The sequence below is a fragment of the Aptenodytes forsteri genome, unplaced genomic scaffold (genome assembly GCF_000699145.1).
Source record: "Aptenodytes forsteri isolate BGI_AS27 unplaced genomic scaffold, ASM69914v1 Scaffold92, whole genome shotgun sequence".
Taxonomy (NCBI): Eukaryota; Metazoa; Chordata; class Aves; order Sphenisciformes; family Spheniscidae; genus Aptenodytes; species Aptenodytes forsteri.
Genome location: NW_008794581.1, coordinates 1,568,737 through 1,593,280, shown reverse-complemented (window position 1 = coordinate 1,593,280; position 24,544 = coordinate 1,568,737). Strand labels below are relative to the sequence as shown.

The window sequence follows — 24,544 nt, the reverse complement described above, 5'->3', positions numbered from 1 at the left end:
GCTATTTACCACCACCCTCTGGGTGCAGCCTGTCAGCCAGTCCCCCACCCACTGCATGGACGACTTGTCTAGACGGTAACTCGTCAGTTTCTCTAGGAGGAGGCTGTGGGAAATGGTATCAAAAGCCTTGGAGAAATCCAGGTAGACAATGTCCACTGCTCACTCCACATCAACCAAGCAGGTTACTTTGTTGTAGAAGGCGATCAGGTTTGTCAAGCACGATTTGCCCTTGGTGAATCTGTGTTGGCTTTTCCCAATCACGTGCTTCATTTGACTTGTGATAGCCCCCGGGAGGATTTGTTCCATAACTTTCCCAGGGACTGAAGTAAGACTGATGGGCCTATAATTTCCTGGATCCTCCTTTAAGCCCTTCTTGTAGGTGGCCTTCTTCCAGTCTTCTTGGACAGCCCCTGATCCCCACGATTTCTCAAAGATTATGGAGAGCAGCCTTGCAACGATGTCAGCTAGCTCTCTTAACACCCTTGGGTGGATATTGTCAGAGCCCATTGATTTGTAGCGGTCAAGCTCCTGTAATGTTCCTCCTCCTGTTGTTACCATTCACCATTGTTGTTTCATGAGTAATGCCTTTTATTTCTTTTGCTCTGATGCTGTATGTGAGCATGTACAGTGTGGTTTTTTTGGTGTTCCCTGCCTGCATGAGGACATGCAGCCATGGATGCAGTTGAGCATTGTTTTTATATCCGGAGTGGGGAGGCTCAGACTATAGCTTCACATTAAAATGGTTAAATGGTTCCAAAACCCCTATTATTTCCTACCACTTGTTCTCTCCCCCAGAGCACAGCACTGCGGTTCATTGATTTGTACTGACCTGAGTGTTTGCCAGTCTCATTCAGTGCAATGAATGACATAACCAACACAGTTTTGCAAAATATATATTTTTTTCTAGATAAGGCAGAAAGAAATAGCTTGGATAAGAGGGAGGAGGAGGTGAAAATACCTTAACTTGGCATTGTCTCCAAATGAGGCTTCGACAACCAGAGAATGCCAGTGCCACTTACAAAGAGGCAGTCTCTTCACAGTACATGCTGTCTTTTCTTCAGCTCCTTGTTAGTGACCATCAGGTTTGAGCCATACTTTCTTCTCCTAAAGAGAACAAGAAAAAGGTTCGCAGAGAAATAAACTTCCAAGCTAGGGTTTCCAAGGTGCTGGTTGCTGTCTGTTAAATTAAGACCCCGCCATTCCCATCCAAGAGGACTGGATTGATTTTAGGGGAAGCCTGAACCAACCCTTAGAGCCCCACCCCCAGCTTCTTTACATGATTTGCTGATGAGCAAGTGGTGCCAAATCATTCCTGAGGTTAAAGAATGAAGGATAATTGTGTTCTTACTTTACTGTAAGAGCCAAGGATGTTTTGTGTTCTTTAAATTACTAAAATGTTTACAGTTTCCCTAAATTCAGGAGAACTAGTGCTGTCGTTAGCTGGAAGAGATTGATTTAAATTGTGCTGTGAGTTTTCATATATAGTGTCTTTCCTCAACAAGCCAAATAGTCTGTCTTGGTATCTTCTGTGTTGCGTGTTGCTGCTTTAGGAAGACAAAAACCTTTAACATCTCTAAAGACAGACTGGTTCATGTTTTTATGTCCAGTGTAGGAAGCTTCATTTCCTACTGATATTTTAATGTAGAGGAAGTAATTGTTTTGTTTTGTTTTTTTTTAGTGGATTAAATAAAATTCTTAATAAAATTTTTTTTCCCCATAATTCTTTGTTTCAACAGGAGTATGTTCGGACTTCTGTCAGTTGGCCGATTCTTGTATTTGTCGGGTTGCGTCTTAGGTTATGTGCTGCCCAACACGATCTTTCCCTTTCCTGTGTTTACACATCCTCAGCTCCATAATCCTGAACTTGTTCGTAGATAGTGGAGGGGGCTAAAAAGAACCTGACCAGATATTTTTGTACCTAGTTCTTAGTGCCTTTCTGTATAAACATCTGATAGCTGGTTTTGTTTTCAGTTCTGCTGCTGATGTAACTGGTAAACACCCTTTTGAAAGGCTTGCGGGGGGGAAAAAGTGCATTCACCAGCTTAGAGCATGAGCGGTCACATCCTGTTAGCATCAGACAGGAAATTTGAGGGACTAATGGTACAGTGAAGCTATTGCTTTTAGAGCAAATTAACAGAGATTAGGAACAAAATTACTGTGAACTTAAATTCTACTTGTAACAAGCATGAGTTCAGAATTTTCAAAGAAATGTGATACTTGGGGGCTGTGTGGATTGTTTTTTGTGTGTGGTTTTTTTTTTAAATGCTCATCAAAACAAAGGTAGACATGTGGTTAAACAAAAATGTCCCATGGGGTTCTGGCAGATCTGCAGGTGCTGTTGGGCTGCCAGGTACTTGAATGATGGGGGTGTGCAGTGAATCATCAAAGAGTTCCAGGAAAGAGTGATGTTCCACTGGATGATGCTGTCTCTTCTGGATTAATATTTAGTGTGTATCCAAGCTTCCTGTTGATCTTGCTTTCTTTCATTGGTCATGGTCTTTCAAACCCATGCTTTGCTTTTCTGCTTCCAGTGATTTTACCCTATTCAGTAAAAATGTTTCACCGTTTATAGATTGTATTGGGGGTGTAGGTGGCAAGGTTTTGGTAGCGGGGGCGTTGCAGGGGTGGCTTCTGTGAGAAGATGCCAGAAGCTGCCCCCATGTCGGATGGAGCCAGTTCCAGCTGGCTCCAAGACCGACCCACCACTGGCCAAAGCTGAGTCAGTCAGCAATATTGGTAGCGCCTCTGTGATAACATATTTAAGAAAGCATAAAAGACTGCTGCACTACAGCAGCCAGGAAAGAGGAGTGAGAATATATGAGAGAAACAACTCTGCAGACACCAAGGTCAGTGAAGAAGAAGGGGGAGGAGGTGCTCCAGGTGCCAGAGCAGAGATTCACCTACAGCCTGTGGTGAAGACCATGGTGAAGCAGGTTGACCCCTGCAGCTCATGGAGGTCCATGGTGGAGCAGATACCTACCCTGCAGCCCATGCAGGACCCCACGCCTGAGCAGGTGGATGTGCCTGAAGGAGACTGTGACACCGTGGGAAGCCTGTGCTGGAGCGGGCTCCTGTGGCCCCATGGAGAGAGGAGCCTATGCTGGCGCAGGTTTTCTGGCAGGACTTGAGACTCCACGGGGGACCCACACTGGAGCAGTCTGTTCCTGAAGGACTGCACCCTGTGGAAGGGACCCACACTGGAGCAGTTCGTGAAGAATTGTAGCCCGTGGAAAGGGCTTATGTTGGAGAAGTTTGTGAAGGACTGTCTCCTGTGGGAGGGACCCCACGCTGGAGCTGGGGAAGAGTGTGAGGAGGAAGGAGCAGCGGAGACAACTTGTGATGAACTGACCACAACCCCCATTCCCTGTCCCCCTGCACCGCTTGAGGGGGAGGAGGTAGAGAAGTCAGGAGTGATAGAGCATCTTGATGGGCACCTGGCAGCCAGTCAAAGTCAACCTACCACATAGATACAGTCCACTGTTGTTACAGTGTAGGTCTGATAGAATTATAGTCTTTGCTTTGCCCTCGCCTCTCCAATAATTTTTTTTCTGTGTATTGATTAATTACACAGTATTCTCCACTTGTTATGTCACTGGCTTTTAGCAAGTGTCAACCACTGTTTTTAACAGTGGAGGGCTGATAGCTATAATTAAATCAGAGGCTGGTCGTAGATGCTTTGGCTGCTGTTTGATCAGTTGGGGATGGGGAAGCATAGATCTGGAAGTAGAGAACTCTCAGTTTCAAAATGGAAGAGTTGATTTTTAATTTTTTTTTATTGGCTATTGTGGCCTTCTTGAACAAGTGCTATAATACCCCTTGATCAGTTTGGCCTTGCTTATCAATTCTGAAACTTTAAAGTGCTCCAAGTCATTCATGGTCGTAAATGGCATAGACTATATGAACTGATATCTATCTATCTAGTTATACAGATATAAGGCAAAAAAAAAAGATGACGCTTTGGCATAGGTTATATTAAATAAATTGTGTACGGTTTCACAGCAAAACATCTTTCAGTTGTGAACTCTTCCCTCCCTCTCTTTTTGATCATACTGGTTAAGCACTACCGTTATACGATACTTATATACACCACCATACTCATATCAGAAAACACTTAATTTTTCTCATAAATTTGAGACTTCACAGAATAATTAGCCTTCACCACCACTGAACCCCTAGAGGAAAACCTGTCTGCATAGTTGTTGCTACCTTCAGGATATAGGCAGGTCAATAGATAACAATTTCCTTTGTCCCATTTTGTGTGGTTATTGTGGAATTTGTTTCCTATTACTGTCACAGTTAATGTATACGAATGAGTGAAGACTACACTTCACTGAAATATATGTATCTGTGTAGTTTAAACCACCCATTTTTGAGTTTACTACAGATACTACAGCGTCTCTGATCCTTAGGTGTGATCCTCCAATAAGCTTGGAAGAGGAGGTGTGAAATAAGTGCTAACAATGATTCATGGAGCAAAAAAAATTATGATCAGAAATCTGATAGTTTATAATTAGCAAACTTATTTAAACTAGGTATTTTATTAACACTGAATTTTTTTAGGTGGTAGATTGAGTCTTCACAAACAGAACACAGCTAATTTTACCTTACGCCTTCCAACTTTTGAGCCTTTAATGATTACAAAGAAAAGCTTCTGATTGAGTGATGTTTTTCCCTTCCTATTCATTCAAAAAGTAAAAAAAACCCAGCTGTATGAAGATCCTAATTTTTCATCTGTTGGCTGTGAACACTGAACCTGAGGTAAACTTGTGTCAAGGCTTTAATGGTTTAGGGAACAAGGGGGTTTTGTTTGTGGTTTTTTTTTTTTCACCCTCCTCTAAGTTCTTTAGTAGGTCTGCCTCAAAAATTTGGAGTTGTTCAGTGGTGGAGAAAAGTAAGCCATCACAGCGTTGTAGATCTGCAAAGCAATTTTACATTGTTTGATTTGATGCCTTCAAATGGTCTGATGTTGCGCTATATTATGAAACAAAGATTTTTCTGCTTGCTAGACTTCCCTGTTTTGTGGGAAGGGAAACAATGCTATACTTCATGTTCCCTTCTACCTTCTGTGTATTTACCCAAACTATCCATGGAGAAGTTCTTATTTTGAGCAATATAAGAAAAGCACATGTTCTGTGCGACATCACATTTTCCTGTCTTTGGTATTTATAATAGTGGACTCTCTTCTGTAGTACATCCTTTCTTTCCTCCATTACAGTTTTTCTGCTTGGGCAACTGACCACAAGATAAGTAGACAGACAGACAGATAGGGAGGGGTTTGTGTGTCTGACTGTCTATATATATAAACATATTGCTGAAGAGTGGTGGTGTGGAATACTTGCTGCATCTATTCTTCCGCATCAATTTTCTAGTATTGGCAGCCATCTCTGTTGTAGAATGCCAATGCTAAACAGTTCTTCATATATGTGTAGAAGTAAAATTTGAACAAACGTAAGACAAATTTGAACTAAATCACATTGCGTAGTTTCCTACATTTTCTTAAAGCTCTCTTGGTTCGTTCTGGTTTTTGAAGCATTATAATGGGATGTATGCTCAAGTTGGTCAAATCAATGGTTTTAGGGGAGGGTTGTTTATTTGATACTTCCATATGAGTTTGACTATTTTGGCTTGAGGCGTGAGCTGTGAATTTAGGTACTTTAGCTGACATGATAACTGACTGGAGATATGACCCAACACTGTGGTGTTGTACAGGCATTTGTCTACTGATCTGTGTTTACAGTGCTGTGGATGCATGTGATCTTTTAAAAAAACCTTCCTCCTCAACTGCCCCAAAAGCTTAAGGTGTCTCTTACAAAATAAAGGAATAAGTTAGGAAAACTGGTTATGTGTGTTTTGCATTGTTAGGCCTTACGAGTTTTGTTGCTTCAGAAACTTCTGAGATCTGAGCAAGTAAGACTAGGTATGAAAGGAACATCCACTGAAAAAGAGGGGGCAAACCAGTATAATGTGTGCTCTTTTTGAGGGATTTGAATGAAAAAGAGTATCTTACTTCATTACTTTTTATGAACCATATAGTGAACTTCTTCACATTCTGGAAACCCAAAACATAATTCTCAGAAGTTGAAATGACTGGACGAAGTGAACTTATTGATGGCTGCAGCTAGTATGATATAGGTGTGTCTTCCCCTGCCGGACTTCTGTTAATCAACTCACACGTAACAGTCTCTGCTTCCAGTCCTTGTTGTTTCTGAGGGCTGTGTTTCTTCTGTTGATACTCGTGTTTGAAGAGGCTGCTGTTGGTGCTTCTTTCTGAAGTGGTGTGTTTTTCCACAGCTCTGCAGATCTCTGAAGTAATAACAAAATGAGATGATATTTCTTTTTGTTAAAGGCTTTTTCATTTGTAAATGTTGGCTGTGGAATTCCTGTTGTGTCTTCATGTGCGGCCTGTGAGGCTTGGAGAAGGCGTGGGTAGCTCTGGCCCAGTGAGCACATCAGCTTCCATAGCATCTTTGGCAGCTGGCTGTGGGTGGCTGGAGGATGTCATGCTGGAGCCTGTTCCTGTGGAAGAAGCAGGAGGAGGTTATGCTGTCTCTTTTGCTGACTTTCCTATTCTGTGGAAATCCCCAGCGTGGAATTTGCAGTCTCTATACTCTTTGCATTGCAATACAGTTAAATATTTTTATTTTTAGATCGCTTTATTTAAATAACATGGCTGGAGTTTTATGGGAAGTGTTAAGTGTTCTGCTAGATAATCAACATTGTAACAAAATCCTAGCAACATTGAAGCACTGTTTAAAAAAACGAAGTCTTGGTATCCCACTATTCTAATGAAGAGTTTTCTTCCATCCTTTTAATGGATGGATGTATCCAGCCTGAGTGGTAAGTTGTACTTCTGTTTAGTGAAAACAATAAAGTACAGTAGTCCCTCGACCTGTTGTCATATAAATTAAACATACTGTGAAGTACTTGGCAGGCTAGCTGCTCATAGAGGAAAATCCAAGTGCATGACTTTTTTTTCTTGTCTTAGTAAGAAGAGGGGTCTTGCAGCCTGTGACTTCCTATAGTGCAGTAGCCATGGTATTTTATTTTCTCCCTGTATTAATAACATACTGTCTCAAAGTTGAAGTGCAGTCTGCTAAATGTGTCTGAAAGACTTGTTTGGCACTTAGAGAAGAAAGTTTCCTGTCACCAATCCAGAAGTTGAAATATAATTTCTGCAATTCCAAAAAAATGGAGATTAAAAAAAAAAGCATATTTTAATTTGGAGTTTGATTGAGAAAATAAATACGCAGTGCTGTTTTGGAAGAGTATGTATTTTTAGACCAATTTCCTGAGGAAATGAAGCTTACATGATCGTGTTGTCCCTCTGCACATGTTGGTCCTTCCTGAAAAAGCATTAAGTCTGTCACCTGATTTCAGCCAAACTTGAAACTTGAGGTGACGTTTTGAAGATGATTGTTTCTGAATTTTGTGAAAATTTGTTGCTAATTAGAGGAAAGAGAACTAAACTTGTGCTCTTGCTGAGGAGAAAAGAGGCAGAACAGGGCTGGTGTGTGCTGTCAGTAATCAGCTAGTCAGTTTGCACCATTTAGGTTTGCTGTCTCCTGCTGAGTAGGAATATCATAGAAGCCATGGAGACCAGGGGGGACTGTTGTAGCAATGATTGAGTTTAAAGGAAGAAAGATACATTTCCATAGCAAAGTGACGTTTCCTTAGTTCCAGTGTGCACAGCAAGATGTGTTGAAGTTTTCCAAACTGAATGGAGTTGCAAAAAGAAGTCACTTCTTTATCTGTGCACTTGGAAACCTTTCCTTTTAAACTGTAGATAGAACAGTTGGTAGAAACCATGCTGGTTCTTTTTTTGTATTCTGTCTTTAAATGAGGGATTTGAAATTAAGGTACATTAATTTAATCTTATTCACCACAAAAAAAAAAAAAGCTTTCCTATAGCTACGTTTTAATGCTCTGTAGAGGGTGGATTTTATTAGATTAACCAAAAATATCATCCCAGTAGCTTTTGTAAAGGTAGGGATAAGCTATGTTGTAAAAACACAGTTGACAATTCAGAACTGCTGCTTCAAAATTCTCTACTTCTCTGCAGTGTTGGGCTGTGTTAGCAGGTGACAAGTTACAGGCTAAATTTTTACTTCATCTTCTGGGGTCTGTAGGTGTTAACCCCATTTAATGCCACTACAGATCCGTTGTGTTTAAAATAAAATAAATAAATCCTCTCTCTCCCCTCCCCCTCATATATGTGTATACACACACACATTTGCAGGTGTATATACATACACTTCTTTCTTTTTAAAGTATTTAGCAGCCAGTGGAAGTTTGAGAAGCTGCCGTCGTGCGTATTTCTGAAGTTGTTTTGGTTTTTTAAATCAACTGATTTCTGTTTTACAGTGCCTGAAAATGACAACAAAGCGGAATTTGTTTGTGCGGCTGGTGCCATGCCGCTGCCTGCGTGGAGAGGAGGAAACAGTCACTACGCTTGATTATTCTCACTGCAGCCTGGAACAGGTGCCTAAGGAGATTTTTACTTTTGAAAAGACCTTGGAAGAACTCTATTTAGATGCTAATCAGATTGAAGAGCTTCCGAAGGTATGTTGGGTGGTTTTTCTTTTAGTTCCATTTATTAACTCTGTTACTTCATCAACATTGTAGAAGCTGATAGTGTCTAGCTTCCTGCTTCAGCTTTTAGGCTGCAGTTTGCCAAATATTTTTAAGTAAATGTTGGTTGCAGAAGAAGCGGCCCTGGTAGAAGGACTGTTTATGCGTTCCAGCTTGACTAGTTTGCTGCATGAATTGGGATGAAACTGCTTAAGCAACTGATCCAGCCCAAGAGAGGTACACAGCAGAAAAGGCAGGCTAATTTACTTCTGTGGCAGTGTCTGTTCAAACTGACTAACTGTATTCAACAAATTGCGGCATTATTTTGAATCTCTGATAACACATGAAGATTAGAAGAAGCAAGATTAATGTCTTGCTCAGATCTCTGTGCCCACAAAAGATAGCTACAGTCACTTCACTTCACTTGAAGTCCTGCTTTCTTCTTCGGTATGTGACTGAAGAGACTTTCTGAAGTATCTCAGATTACTTAAGTTCAAAAACTAGAGAGCTGGAATGCCACTTTGATTACATCTTTATTACAGGAATTAGTATTTGTTGTTTGTTCTGAAATCTGAAGACAAGCTACATGCTGAATTAGCAGTACACAAGAGAAAAGAATGAAAATTTTTGCCAGTGAAACTTTTGAGAAGTACAAAGTGATCGTTGCAATAGACTTGTTTCCATTACTAGGTCCTATCTTGGTGGAATTAAAAACATAGTAGTTAGATGAAAGACTTAATATTTAAAATTGCTTTGTCACAATTGTGTGCAAATCTTCACTGTCACGCAGGACAACTATAGAATGCTTTGTTAAATTTTTTGGAAAGTTTGCTCTAAGCACTTCAGGTTTTGCTGGTTTGGATTTTTTGAAAGATAAATGAAATAAATAAGGAAACAAAACCATTTCAGGATAGTAACTTCACAGGTATCAGAAGCCCTGGACTCCAGTAAAGCTGACTTAAATCAGCTGAGTGCTTTTGAAAATCCAACCGTAAATGCTTCTGAGAAGCCATCAATGAAAATCTGTATTTGTATGTTGAATAGAGCTAATAACATATAAGTTAAAACTAGACATTTTGTCAAAGTCTGTTCTAGTTTAAAAATTCCACTATTTTATTCTTGTCTCTTCCTAAGCAGGTATTTCTTTACTCTAGACTTAGCCACTTTAGGTTTTAGTAGCTTGCTTTTAAAGACTTTGTATCAGTTTTTGAGTTTTTTTCCCAGATGATTTCAGAACTTCATTCCTGTCTGTCATTCTTTATTGGAGACGAATAAAACTGAATGCCTAAAAACCAGAATAAAATACTGTTCTTAGCCAAAAAAAAGGAAGTCTTCTGAACTCTTCCTGTCTTAAATTCCTATTTCCCAAATCATAAGAACTAAGCAAACATCTTCCTCCCAAACTCATAATCCTCTAAAAAACCCCTTTAAGTAATCTTAAGAGGAAGAAAGACTGTACTGTAGCGATCAAATTGATGCATATTGGCATTTTAGACCAGAAGAAATGGTTAGTCTGCTTTGTCTTCCTTTTCTGTTACATGCCATTTGATTTCATTAGTCACTTGCTATATGAAATCCAATTTTGATACGTGAGTAAACTGAGAGGTGGGCAGTCTGCCACTTGCCTTGGTCTAGTCTAAGATTAAATTATCCATGTTATTAGAAAGACTGCTTGAACATTTATGGTTTGTTCCTTTTTGCTTTTCTTCACTGAACTGCGGGGACCTATAATAGCCTACACTTGCTTTATGTTAATGTGTTTCTACCTCTTAATAAGTCATCCTTATAGGCTTATTTTTGAGAAGCTAAGCATTTTTTTCAGCTTTTAAGTAATTTTGGAGATTAAATTATCCATGTTATTAGAAAGACTGCTTGAACATTTATGGTTTGTTCCTTTTTGCTTTTCTTCACTGAACTGCGGGGACCTATAATAGCCTACACTTGCTTTATGTTAATGTGTTTCTACCTTTTAATAAGTCATCCTTATAGGCTTATTTTTGAGAAGCTAAGCATTTTTTTCAGCTTTTAAGTAATTTTGTTCATTATTTCTTACTACCCTTTCAATTTTCAAAAGAAAAAACCTTCACATATAAATTCAAATACTGTAAAGGAAACAAGCAGAGAGATTAGGGAGTAGTGAAGACATAGTAAAAGTGTTTTATTTAATCATTTGACAGAAATTGTAATCTTAAAACTATTCATAGAAGGGATAGTTCTGTAAGGGAAGGCCTGCAATGTTTGAAATTATCCTAGCCAATTTTGGAGCCAGAGTTTCAACCTGTGTGTGACTTTTCCTAATCCAGGCTTTTATTTAGTTTTTTAACTCTGAAAAAGGCTTCTATTAAGCCATCTCAGACGAAGGGTGTGGTACTTATTAGGCTGTCTCCAGCTTTCTGAAGCCTGGTTAAGACATTCCCATTCTTCCCCTTTCCTCTTTGCCCCTGGTGGTGTGCTCTTATTCCTGTTTTGCAGTCTGCTGCCCTGTGTATGCCACAACACAACTGGTTTGGGGCTGTCTTGTCAACCTGATCACTGAAACGGCCTGTCAGTGTGTGTGGCTTTTTTTTATTTTTTAATTGCCGCCAATCTTTTCAGAACTCCAGCATACTTAAAAAATCGGTTCTTACAGTATAGCTCCTTAATTTAGTTGACTTGCCAAGGGCGCAGCATGAGCAAACTGCGGTGGAGAGAAGGATGGTGGTAGAGAAGGACTTTGCTTTACACAAGGTGCTGGTGTGTAGTCTCAGTTTCAAAAGTGACCAGGCATTTGAAATTCTTTCATCTTGTGTGCTAAATCACATCTGAAAAGGTATCCTGTTTATCCCAAGTGCCACGGTGTGCATTTGAGCTGAAAAGCTCAAACTGTAGCAGTTTTAGTTTTCCCTCTCACTTTGCTATTCGGAAGAAATTGGAATTCTGCAGTAAAATAGTCCTTAATTATATGACTTCTGGTGTTTACTAACAGTAATAATGATTTACTTAATCACTGAATATGCAAACATTAAAAAAGAACAACAACAAAAGGAACAACTACAAAGTCAACACCATACAAAACTCCCCTCTCCCCCATTTTCCTTTAGGGATCTTGCAATTCCTTGTGCTGCATTTGCTTTCACCTAACTAATCGGGGAAATTTCTAATGATTCCAAGAGTCCAGATTTTTGTTTTCAGGGCTCAGTTTTAAGTATATATTCTTGCTTGAAGTACTGAAATAAAGGAATGGCTCCAAAACACATGAGCTCATCAAAGTTCTCCTTCCCATATAATATCCTAAGTAACTTGTAACTCTTCAGAGCCTTAATGATATCAACTAGTTCTAACAGGTGCACATTTCTGAGAAACTGGAAACATCAGTAGGCAAGTTAAAGCTCATTACTTGAACTGTTCATCTTGCTAATTTATGTCTGCTTTTGTTCTGGGGTGGTATATGCAAACATTACATGAATGAGGCTTGTTCAACAGCCTGTGGTTGAAATAGTGGCCTCGTAATTGAGAGACACCCAGGAAATTTTGGTTGAACTAAGCCCATTGGTATGATGTTGATTGGGATAATTTTTTTTAGTCATATAACACTTCCAGGTTTTTTATGATTTTTTTTTTCCTCAGAATTCTAAAAGAAAAGAACACTAAGTCCAGGTATATATGAATGATCTTCTCCAAAATTGTTGTTAAAGGAATATTCATCATAAATTGTTCAGATAAAACCTTTTCAACCATTTTCTTACAGATATTTATTTTGTACTATATGTAAGCTTCCTACATATCATTTGAAGATTTTTCTTCCATTACACTAATATTACTTGCCCTATTTTGTCAATTTGTAAAGCTTTTGGGTAAGAATCTCATATAGGCTTGTATAGGCTTTTGTATAGGCTTCCTTGCATATAGGGAGAGATCTGGCTCTGAGCTAATATTTGGTACAAATTATAATGCACATATACAGAAGATATTATATAGTTTTCTATATCCTTAGATCAAACTTTCACTAGTTTTCACGATAGTTTTGTTGGATTTTTCTGTACTTGAGCTAGGAAGGGAAAAAAAATATTGCAAGATATGACAGAATAAAATTTAAACCTTTAGAGAAGATCAATACCTACTCAAATCCTGTGTTCCAGAACTATTTGCCTTTAAAAAATGCATCTATCAATCTATTTTTTTTCTTTTTTGAAGAAACTGTAACTACCTCTGGAGTATCACATGGCATGTCTATTATGGAAAATATTTTGTGATGTTTGCAGGACTGTGTGTAACTACAGGTCACAATTTCTGAGATACTGGAAGGAATTTGTAGGAAGTGTTAAGCATAGCTGCTGGCTTGTTCTGACTGTTTGCAGTTTTTTGCTTTCCTAAGCATTGTAAACTTAGTCAATTTTGAATAAAACTAGTTAAATAAAGTTTTTGTAGTCAAAGACACTAAATAGTCTGGCCTTCAAGCTGTGAGGTCAGAAGTTTAAAGGGATTAAAAACAAAAGCTATATAGAGGAAACTAAGAGAAAGTTGCATTCACTTTTTTCTTTGTTTCAATAGCAACTTTTTAACTGTCAGTCTCTGCACAAGCTGAGTTTGCCAGACAATGATCTAACCACATTGCCAGCATCCATTGCAAATCTCATTAATCTCAGGGAACTGGATGTCAGCAAGAATGGTAAGTCACTGCACTTATTATATTGGGGTAGCTAAAAGGCAAATCACCATTGACTGTACAAAGACACTAGTGAAAGTATAATTTCTAGAAGCTACACAGCTAGTAAATTTTAAATTACTACTCTAAATCACTGCCTAACATAAAAGATACTCTTTTATGGTCTGGTTGTGATATTTAATTGTGTATCTCAAATTGATTGGTACTTTGAGATTCATTACTGAAAACTGACATTGTATTTTCTATTCTTTCAAAATGCATATGCTCAAATTTATTACTTTTAGAGGCTTTCCTCATGTTTCACTATACTGAAGAGAGTTTGCACAAGAATTTGTAAAATTTTGCTGGATTCTGTTATATTTTGTTTCATATGGAAATTGTTCTTGGTTTATTTTAATGAGCTGTCTGAAAATTGTAGTAGGACTTGGCTGCTTTGCTGTCCTGCTCTGGGGATGGTAACCCCTGTCACATGAGGAAAAGTGACTATGGACAATGACTGGTTCACTTGTCTGACTTGTTAGAAATCTATCATTCAGTGTGAGTCAGCCTTTTATAAATTATGAAATGTTGTCAGCCAAGTATTGTATATATGGGGTTTTATTAATGGTGCTGCTTTGCCAAGCTGGCAGATGTGTGCAACTGTGAGGAAATTGAAATAACTTATATTGTCATCAGACTTATTTGTGTGGCTTATTTGAGATTAAAAAAAAAAGTTCAATCATGCTAACTGATGAGGATATAATAGTCCTGTCTTACTAATTCAAAGTGAAGTAAGAGAACTTCTCCTTGAAATCATATTTGGAAATAAGAATTACATAAATATGACAGACTTTATCATACTAAATTCATGGTTTTATTTGGACAGCTAGCTAATTATGACTCTGCAAAGTTAAGTAAGTTCTCCTTTATTAAGAAAGTATTGTAGTTGTTGAGGTGTTGGCATTCTCCTTGATTGTCCATTGTAGCTCAATCTGTACTTAAACTGTTACTTTATTACTTCTGCCTAATGAACGCAGCATTTAGTGTGATAAATTGACCTGATTGTCACTGCTCTGTTCCTGGTACAAGTGGATTAATAGTCTTTCTTAAAGAACACTGGCCTTAAACTTTCACAGTGACACACAACAGAGAAAGAATCATCTTTTTGTCCCAGACTGAACTGTTGAAAGGATTAACTGTTTCCAACACAAGTTCTCAATGCAGAAGACTTAAAAGCAGCAAAAGGGCATTTGAGTTCTAGTGCTGGCAAATTCCTTAGCTTATGTACGTAAATAGGCAGCTGGTCACTTACCAGCTAGAGAGTTACTTGTCCATCCAAAATGGCGTAACCTTTAGCTAAGCCTTCAGAGAGCTGCTGAAAGAGCACTTGTTCCTCTGAGGCATATAAAGAATTTAAGGAGGCAGTAGCTGAATGATATGCTATCCCAGTAAATGGTGAAACTCTTGTTTTGTAGGGGTTGGTTTGTTTTGTTTTTAACACTTTCCAGAGAAAAGACAGGACACAAGCTTATTTAAACTATTATCATGTGTCTGTTCTCAATCTTATCATGGTTTGGATAGCTTCTCTGCCTAGTGTTGCACATCAAAAATAGTCCTGAGGTCACACACTTGTTTACTTGGGACATCTTGTCTCCCACCATTCCTGAAAGCTCTGTAAAACTCAAACAAATCAGGGTCCCTGTTTGTCCCTGTTGGGTGAGGTAAGAAATAGTGCTGTTTATTCTGCAATAAATTTGGTATTATTTGAGACTTCAGTTTCTTGGCTTAAGTACCTTTCTGTTTCCCTATCCACTGTTGCAACCACAGAACATTTTTCTCTTGACAACTGCAAGCCTATACTCTTTCCTTGTGTCTCCTTTTCTCTTGGTACGAATTTACTGCTCAGTTTCCCACTGTCACCGATTGTTCTGATGTGTGTCTATAGTAGAGCCAAATAGGAGGGGTTTTACTAGTTTTCCAAGACTAGCAAAACTGATCAAAATATCTGGTTCTTCCTTTTTCTTTGTTAGATATTGAAAGAATACAGTGTGGAAACAGTGGACTTTGTGGGAAGCACAGAGATTGCTTTCCCTTAATTTATTAAAAAAAAAAAAATATTACTGGAGATTCATCACCAATCTTAGTGCAGGATGATGAGAGATGCCAAATTCTAAAATAATTGAGTGTGTTTTTCAGATTCCTGTGGTTGTGGCAAGTGAAGGTAATAGTTCCTGTGTTTTTCTTGTAGTACTGATAATACCATAAGTGTTTTCTTCTGATGTGGATGGAGCTAAATCATGGAGTGCGGATGCCTTTAGAACAAATATGAATTTAGTTTTAAAGGCTGCATTTTAGAAGGGTAGTTAGTTAGACTTTAATTTTCAAATACCAGTGTACATGAAATATGATAGGATTTTCATGTAAATTAGTTGAGCTGTTTGTGGCATAGGCATAATTCAATGTATTGACTGAAGAGAAGTATTTAATTTTCTAAAGAGCTGATCCAAAAATGAGGAATGAAGCTTCAGTTTTAAAGTGTGCTCCAGTTACCTCATGAATTGCAGTCTGGCTCACAGAGGGAGACCTGTTGCACAGGAGAGCATCCAGCTTTCCAAGTAGAACTTCATACATATATGTGTGTATGCATAATATTTGATGTTTAGATGAAAGATCAAAATTGCAGAAATTCTTCAAGGTAGCAGATTAGTTACATAAAAGGTATTAGTCAAAGAAAGGAATCTTTATGATATTTTAATAGCTCATAAAAGGTCTTGCCTTTTTAATTTCAGATTTAAATGTGTCTAATTTCATATATACAATATATAAAACTGTAACAGAGACACGGTAGATGTGCAAATGTGGGTACTTAAGAATATTTAATAATATTTAATCAGAACAAGGATTCATCTAGTCTAGTGTCCTGTCTCCAACAGTGACCAAAAGCAGAAGCCTAGGGAAGATTTAGTAAAGTACGGAAAGCCAGGAGACGTGCATGTTTCCCTGTGTGTTCCCAGTGTCCAGCACCTTCTGTTATTGGGCCTTCTTGAGCCAGACAGGGTGCGATTTTTATTTAGCAGTCTTCATTTGACTCCTTCTCTGTCTATAGTCTTTGCATCAAGTGATGTATATTTCTAGGGATGTGCTGAGTTACGGAGTACAAGCCTCTGATGGTTGTGTGTTCTAAAGCATACAGAACTCTTTGTACAAGTGTTTGTACAAACAAGTGTTTGGTTTGGAATATATTATTCATGGCTGCTGAAGAGGTCATGGCATAGATGTAGCCTATAATATCAAACTGCTGCTATGTGTGCAGCAAGCACGGAACAGAGTTAGTTTTAACTTTGCCTTTAGTCTTGGCAATGGGCAGTACATTCTGTAGTTTTTTTGGTAGTGAGTACATCAGTTGTCCTTTTGTGGCATTTTAACCTGATTCCCAAGGCTATTGTGAACCCCTAATATCAGAGGTATTCCATTGCTTCTTTCCAGGTACGCTTCAGCTTTGAAGTTTTTACCTGAAGCTTGATGCTATCCTAGTCACAAAGATGAAATTATACTTGAACAAATGTTACAATAAATAAACTCCATCCCTATACCATCCCTATACCAGAAATTACATCCTGCATTGTAGAAAGCATCAAGAGATGCCCTTTTCTCCCAGTCCTACTGGGTTACATCCTAAAGAGAAGTTGCAGCATACAGAATGTAAGACCTATGTAGAAAAACGAGTATTTTATTTATGAAGCTAAAGGAAAATTTAAGATTTTTTTTTTAATCCTCTATGGCCATGTTATTTATGTATTGACATAATAACATAAGGGGAAAAAAACCCCACCCACCAAAAAAACGCGCACCACCATTCTTCACTCCTAAATCTGTCTCTTTTAAGGTTTTATCAGCCTTTAGGGGACAATTTCCTCATGGCTCCAGGATGCCAGCTTTAGCCTGCACCTAGGACAATGTGGAAGACTGTCAAGGAAGTATTTTTACCTCTTCTTTGAAGAAGGGGAAAACATTCATGTACAGTGTATGATGGCATCTATAAACGGACAGAAGAGTTAGCTTTACAGGTTACTAGAATCAAGTGATTTGAAAGGCTGAAGCATATGAAGAGGTGACTGCCAGGGAAATCAGACTTTCCTGGAAGCCTGGGAAATGGGCTTGAAATCGCTTGTGCCTGTGGAGTTATTGTAGTGGGAAACAGTGAGATGGTCTATTTTTCCCTGCTTGCAAGTGTTAAAAATTCAATCTTTTTCTTTCAAGTTCTATGTTATTCAGGCCTTCGGAGGATAAAATAGCAAGGTTAGAAAATAACTAGCAAAACCAAAGGAAACATGGTGTTTTGGAAATAAGAGTATCTTCAATAGTCTCTTAGATATTAAGAAGTCCTCTTTCACTGCGATGTTACAGCGAATTTAAACGTGTCAATTTGTCAGTCTGTATTGCAAGGAATCTTCGTGGAAAAATACACAAATTAAACCCAAGAAAACAAACATACACACACATACACACACCCCCTGCCTCCAGGCATATCTGCCTATAAAATTATTTTAAGTAATTTTAAATAATTTTGTTAACAGATGCAAATTTAGATCAAATGTTTTCTTCAGTGTTTTAAAATCATCTGCTGATTTGGCAAACTAGCTTTAGTACGCTCTGTGCCAGAAATTGGGGAATTGGAAAATGAGAATTCAGGAGAGTATCTAGTCTTATGTTGCCCATCTGGTGCATTTAGGTATATGGTTTTTCAAGGAATTGAGAATTATTCATAGTTAATAGGGAGACAGAGCCAAGTTTTATTTTCTGCAGGGAGAAGTAAGAGAGGAAGATCCTGAATACAGAAGTAACTTGCTGCAAATATGCTATTTCTCTGCTTACACTGGGCGGGAAGGGCAGACGGGAGCAGGAGTTTTATATCATCCATGACAGTGAAATAAAGATAATTGATTTGCTGCTGACTCCTGAGTCTGTAGCTTTACTATAATGTATCATCATATAGAAGTCACAAATTTATCCTAAATGTAGGCAGCTATTCTATTTAAAGTTCTTTATTGAAGTGTTTATAGTATTTTTTTCTTAAATTTATTGTCTGTCTTATTAAAGGTACTGAATACGATCTGTCTCTGCAGAATAAAATGATCTCTGTGTGTAAGAAAGGATGTGAACAGAATAGAATTTCATTGCAGTTAAGGTCTTTAATGTGGAATTTGAGTGTACCTATCTGAAATTCTGAAATACGTTCAATACAAATCTCTTCCTGGACTCAAAGATATTTTTGTAACACAGAAAAGGCATTGTAGAAGTAATTATGGGGTTTTTTTAGATGTAGATTTGCATGTAAAGGCAGAATGTACCTTTATTTTTGTAAAGGGGTGCGCTTTGAGTGACAGTCATCATGTATCAACCAAAAGTGACTGGTTAGACAACACTGAATTTGCAGCCTAGGGTGGTAGGGGATGGCGGGGAAAAAAAAGCAAAGCAGCTTTATGTGTTTACGTTACACTTTAGTTTCAGGTTACTCTGGGGACTCGACAACACTCCAGCCATGAATGAGACATAGCTGAAAACCACCTGAAACTTGTTAATTGTCCAAGACAGCATTATGAACAAAACTGCTGCCCACGACCTTTCTAGTGTTTCACATTTTGCAATTTTACCTTGCCCTGGCATGTTTAGGTTTATGTAAATTAGTGTGTCAGGCATGTCTTCAAGAAGCAGCATTATTGGCTATCCTTTTTTTCCAGAGAAAAGGCATTTAGGAACCTGTCTTGCTACTCACACTCCTTCTCCTTTACATTGTGTAAGGAATGTGGCTAGAGCAGGCCTAGAGATACCTTACTCTAAAAATTGAAGTTCTTTAAACAGTTTGAGGATGAATGCTTGGAATACTCTTGTGGGCTTGCTGGAGTATCCTAGCTGTGCCAGTACATGTGTATAAAAGGAATAAAAACCCCAAAAACCACAAAAACCCCCCACTAAACTGTCATCTTGTTTTCTCTGCCTGCATCAGCTCTGATAATTTAGCAGTGCAAGTTATTGTTGGAGAAAGCGATGAGGAGGCATTATCCATTTAAACAGATCAGGAGGCTAGCATACAGTATAAAATAGGATTTACTACTGTTTGAACCTCACAGAATTGGCATGAGTTTTTAGTTTTCAGATTAAAAACTTAAATTTTTGCATTTCACAAGTGGTCTCAAAACAAAAATTTTAGACATACTAAACTTGGCTCAGACTTGTAATGGGTTCAAAGCTATAAAAAAGTAGTTTACATCTTAATGCTGCCGCTTTTTCCACATGCGGACACTTATTCTGCAAAAGAGCCTTTTCTCTTAATTGTGAATAAATATTTTATAACTATATAAATGCATGTGGTTAAGTACCCACCTCATTAACAAAATGAGCACCGAATACATTGCCAATACTGTATTTTATTGTCAATCTAATTGTGTTATAATAGTTATCACAACCAATAAGAGTATATTTTTCTTCAAAACTCATTAGAAAAGCTTAAAAATTTCCCTATGGAAGTATTTCCTGGTTTTTTTTCTGTTTTTTAAATGAAAATACTGTTTAACTTGTTTCTGTCAGATTTGTAGCTTGACTGACACTTTTGCATTAATCATTACAGCGACTGTACAAATGTTCTCTATTTTCCTGTATGGAAAACCTCCGAACAGTCCTCTAAATAAAGATTCAACTTCCATTTTTCATTGTGTAAACTTAAGAAAGGAGCCCCCAGTGTAGTCTTATAACCCTGCAAGTGACCATCATTAAAGGGAGGACAAATAGGAAAGGAAACTTTAAAACTTTCAGAGCATGGAGAATTAGAGAAAAGGACTTTGTAAAGTGAAGATGGAGAGGTGAACCTGCTTACTAAGCTGTAAGTAGGTACTTGTCAAACAAAGTCACTTCAAAGAAAATCAGGACATCCAGTGGAGTTTGTTTTCAGAGTTTTGTAAAATTTTTGTAAGGTTTTTAGATTAGTGATTTCCTTGATAAAAGCAAAAGTTTTTCTAGGAAGGGAACTTTACTGCGTAAACAAAGTGGAGAGACTAGAGAATATAAAGCTATAAAATGTTTTTAAAATAGGCGTTTTATTAAATCTGTAACAAGTTTAATGACAATAGGTTAAATCTATGACAGATTTATTTTCTGAGTTGTACTTCTTGAGAAAGGTAGGTTTCTTCCACAGGTCTCCAAGTAAGAGACAGAAAGCCACAGCTTCTGTAATGCTCATACACAAGAAAACCAAGTTGCGAGGAATTTTACAATTCTGATACTCTAAGTGTGCAAGAGGAGCAACTGATGTGACACATAGCATATTTCAAAAACTTTGGGATATCTGTTTGTAGAACTAGACAAAAGTGTATTTGCAATGGTTGTTCCTTTCTCTTGAAATGATTTTTTTTTTTTAAGGATAGGTTTTCACTAAATAAGCCAGAGGCTCCTAAGCTGCTTGGCAGTGACTAGTGTACTGAGTACCACCTTGTGCACAGGTACACGGAGGCCAACCTCGTGCTGAGCTGCAACTCCAGCTCTGAGCAGAAAGTTGTTACTGCTGCCCTGCAGGCTGGTCAGGCACCTCATGGCAACCTGAGATCCTGGTTGATCTGAAACCAGCTGTGGCAGGGGATCCTCTAAGAATTTTGGAAAGAGGAATGAACGTTCAAAAGGAAGGATGGATGGGTCAGCATTGTGCAGTGAATTGATTGAGCTCTAACACACTGCTTGCTTGCTTTGAATAACAAAAAATGCTGCTTTTAATTCAGAAGGTATGCAGAAATCCCAAATTAAAGCAAATTATATAAATATATAAGAATACACACTGTTGACTGATACTTTAGTTAAAGCTTTCAGTTTAAAATTCCAGCTTTTGCAAACAGATTCTACATAATCTTTGGGAGAGTTGTGGCGTGTATTCCTGAGCTCTGAAAATATTTTGATTGCCATGTTTGATCCATATTGGCTAGAAGGACAGTTGTAGCAGAGGCCTGAGTGAAAGAACAAACAAAAGCTGCTCTTTTTATGGTGGAGCTGCTTTCAGGCAGGTCTTAATAGCTGCTTGCCCAGAAGTTGAGACCAGGATGAATAGATTAGCTGAGGGAAGAATGTACATAATTAAGGTTGCTTTCATATTCGTGCAAACTATGCCTGTATGTTTGCCTCTGTGTCCTCTATACTTACAAGGGTGCAGAGTGGGACGGGTGCACAGTGGGCTGTAGTTTCATTTATTTTGCAGCAAGAGGGCTTTTTGGTGTGCCTGCTGTTTGGAGAGAATTCTTTTTTTCCCTCACATTCCCCACAAACTGAGAGATCTAGCTGTAAACTCTTTCCTTTGGGGACATCACCATATGACTTCCACAGGTTTCATATTTGTTAGTGATTTTCTTTCTCTGTGCTTTTTAGGAATTGAACCAATACTTTTTTTTTTGCAAGCCTGCTTAAAAAGTTTCAGTGTGAGAAGAGGTGGAACTTGATTTGGAGGCACTGCCACTGCTGTATAGCATTAATGGTTTCGGTAACTGAAGTCTGGGCATACTAGTTTTAGCATTTGATTGTGAAGAAAAATACAGCTACATGACTGGAGTATGAACAGCAGAGCAAGCCCCCATCTGCAGTATAGCTGAAACAGTGGCATACTCGAGTGTCAGCTCTGGGATCCATTGCAGTAAAGGATACTGCCAGTGGCGGATGTGACTTCTGTAACTTGCACAATTTTCTGTAAATCCAGAACTGCCAGTATTTCTGATTGGAAAAAAATCTTATCTGATAGAGAGAAAAAGTTGTCCCAGTTTTCACTCCTGCTCTGCAAGTTACGCTAACCCTGGTGAAAGGAAAGGATTGTGCTATGTAGGGGAGGAGATGTGTAACTCCAGATGGTGAGTGGGACCCCAATTATACTTACAATTGCCTTAATGCAGTCTAAACAAAGAGAGGGACATTTGTGCACATTTGCTCTGACAAGCTGTGCCAAAACAATCATTGCTCTCTGGGGAGTTAGAGGCGAAATTCCATATTTCAGCCGTGTTATGTGATCCAGAACTGAGGTTGATTACCTTCAGATTTGTGGCCATTGACCTGAAATCCCTGTATGACCTTTTTGGTGTGCCCTTTGGGCATGTGCCACAGCTGGTCTGGGATCCTGATTAAACACCATTTCTAGGTTAGGCTGGTTAGCTGGTGAGTTTTTGCCAAGTAGAGTTTGGAATTATGAATGCTTTCTGCTTTTGGCTTAGTACAAACAAGAATTTTAGATTCCTTTTCCTTACCTTACTGCCAGATGTTCCTTAACAATCTTCCAGTCCTGCCCCCGCCTTTTGGGGTTTTTTTTAAGTGTTGTTTTTGGTAGAAACTGGCCAGAGAGTTTAAAAGTGCCTGAAATTTGGGAAAATGGGGAGGAACAAACAGACAAGGAAATTCTAAAAGCTAGTACGTAAATCTCACTTGTGGGAAACTACACTACAAAAAGAATTTTGCTCTCAATTCAGCTTGGATCTGGTAGTTAGAATTAAAGATTACCAGCAAATCATATTTCCTCCTGTTGTGCTCTGCAAATGGTCATAGTCCACAAGTGTGATGGTTTGTATTTTTCTGGAAAACAGCGTGATCTGTACATCAGCTACAGCACTGAAATGGGTTGGGAGTGATGGTTGTTATCATATAAAGTAGGAAACAGTAGGATGAAGAACCTGTCCATATGATGCTTTCCAAGGAAAGTGGGATAAGGCTGCAACAGACTAGATAACTCCCAAGTAATCTGTTGTGCTGTCTTCCTCTTCTGTAATCCTTGGGTATCAGTTTATAAAGGAAACAGTAAAAAACCCAAAAGAAAAACGGAATTTAGAAAGGAATGTGGATCTCAATTTGCAGTGCTCCTTTGGTCAGATGCTCATGGAAGGTGGGGGTGGCTATCAAATGGATTAATTAGCACAGTGTTACAAAAGGAGTGTGGAAAGATGTGGTCACGGAGACCCTGAGTTTTGCTGAGCTTCCTTAACGGGGACAAAGATCCAGGACGCTAAGGATAGATGGAAAGCAGAGAAAGAAGGACCAGATCCTCTTATAAAGTGCTCTTTACAACCCTTTGTCCTTCTCCCATCTCTTTTCCAGTGTCTCTGTGCCTTCTTTCTTACTCTTCTTTCTTACTTGCTTTTTGATTTCGCTTTCTTGGTGGGAGAACTGAAAGAATACTAATCCAACAGTAACTGCATGTTTCTAGCATGCAGGAGGAATATAGCTGAGTAAAAGTGAGTGTCTGAAGGTTGTTGTATAGCCAGTTAGTAAATGCAACTTCCTATCACATGGTAGAGAGGAGCAGTCTCTTGATTTTTCTCTTCTGAATGTGTACTACAAACATTGGGTATATTTCATGCTGTCATTCCCAATTTACTGCTCTTTTGAATGATGGCTGCCACTTATCCATACTGAAGTGTTGAGTGAGGTTGGTGAAGATGGTGTGTACTATAACAATCCTGGCTCTAAGAATAAGCAAAATTAAATTCATGGGCTCCTTCATTGTTAGCTGATATTTCTCATATCAGTTGAATTTCTGCTGTTAATTTGTTAAAACTGTTGCTGCCTCTTGCCCAAGGCATAGTCAAACAAGAGACTACTGTAGAGTCCTCCGATTATGTACAAAAGCATGCTGATTTAACATGTCTGTATTTGGATAGCAAATATTTTATTTGGCTGTTCTTTTGAGAGTAAGTTTACATTGATATTCTCCCCTCTAGCAGAAGTGCTGTGTGTTTTGTTTTCTAGGTAGTTATCACAGATTTAAGTCTCCTGTGCTTCAATGAATTCTTGACACAGGCAGTGGAAGCTAATATTAATATTAAAAACATGTGGTTTAACATGTTGGACCAGAGCAATTTTTCATCCAAGGATCAAGTCAAGGCCAGTAGTGTGACCATCTTTCAGAAAAACTAAGCTTAGAGAATCTCTCAATGTGATTCAAACAGCAAAACTAATGGCACAGAGTGAGTCTGAAACACAACTCTGCCTCTAAGGAAGAGCTTAGCAGTGGTTTACTCTGGTTAATGTAGACTCTTATTTTAAGAAGGTAAAGTTATATCATCAGTAATAAAGAGGTCTTGATGTACTTTTTAGACAATAGAAGACCACTTCATATAAATCATCCATAACTTCATCTATACAGGCCTCTTATGTGCTAGATTTTTGTCCATCTGCCATGGCTCAGGATACTGTGTCATGTTAGCTGCTTTCCATTTGTATGTTTGGATATTCTTGCTTGGTGAAAGAGGCTTCTTGCTACAACTGGAATTAAGATCATGTATATTTAAATTTCTTGGAAATGTGTTTCTCTTAATACAAAGATTATATATATATATA

At 38.3% G+C, this 24,544-nt stretch overlaps 1 protein-coding gene across 3 annotated transcripts in view; it reads left to right on the top strand.

Moving 5' to 3' along the window:
• Nucleotides 1-24,544, top strand: part of ERBIN (erbb2 interacting protein) — a 121,498-nt gene that overhangs the window by 43,263 nt on the left and 53,691 nt on the right. For all 3 annotated transcript variants that reach the window (XM_009272479.1, XM_009272478.1, XM_009272475.2), the window contains exons 4-5: nt 8,362-8,559; nt 13,099-13,216. In XM_009272479.1, coding sequence (XP_009270754.1) covers nt 8,371-8,559; nt 13,099-13,216 — 307 coding nt within the window. In that variant the 5' untranslated portion in view covers nt 8,362-8,370. The remainder of the gene's footprint in view (nt 1-8,361; nt 8,560-13,098; nt 13,217-24,544) is intronic.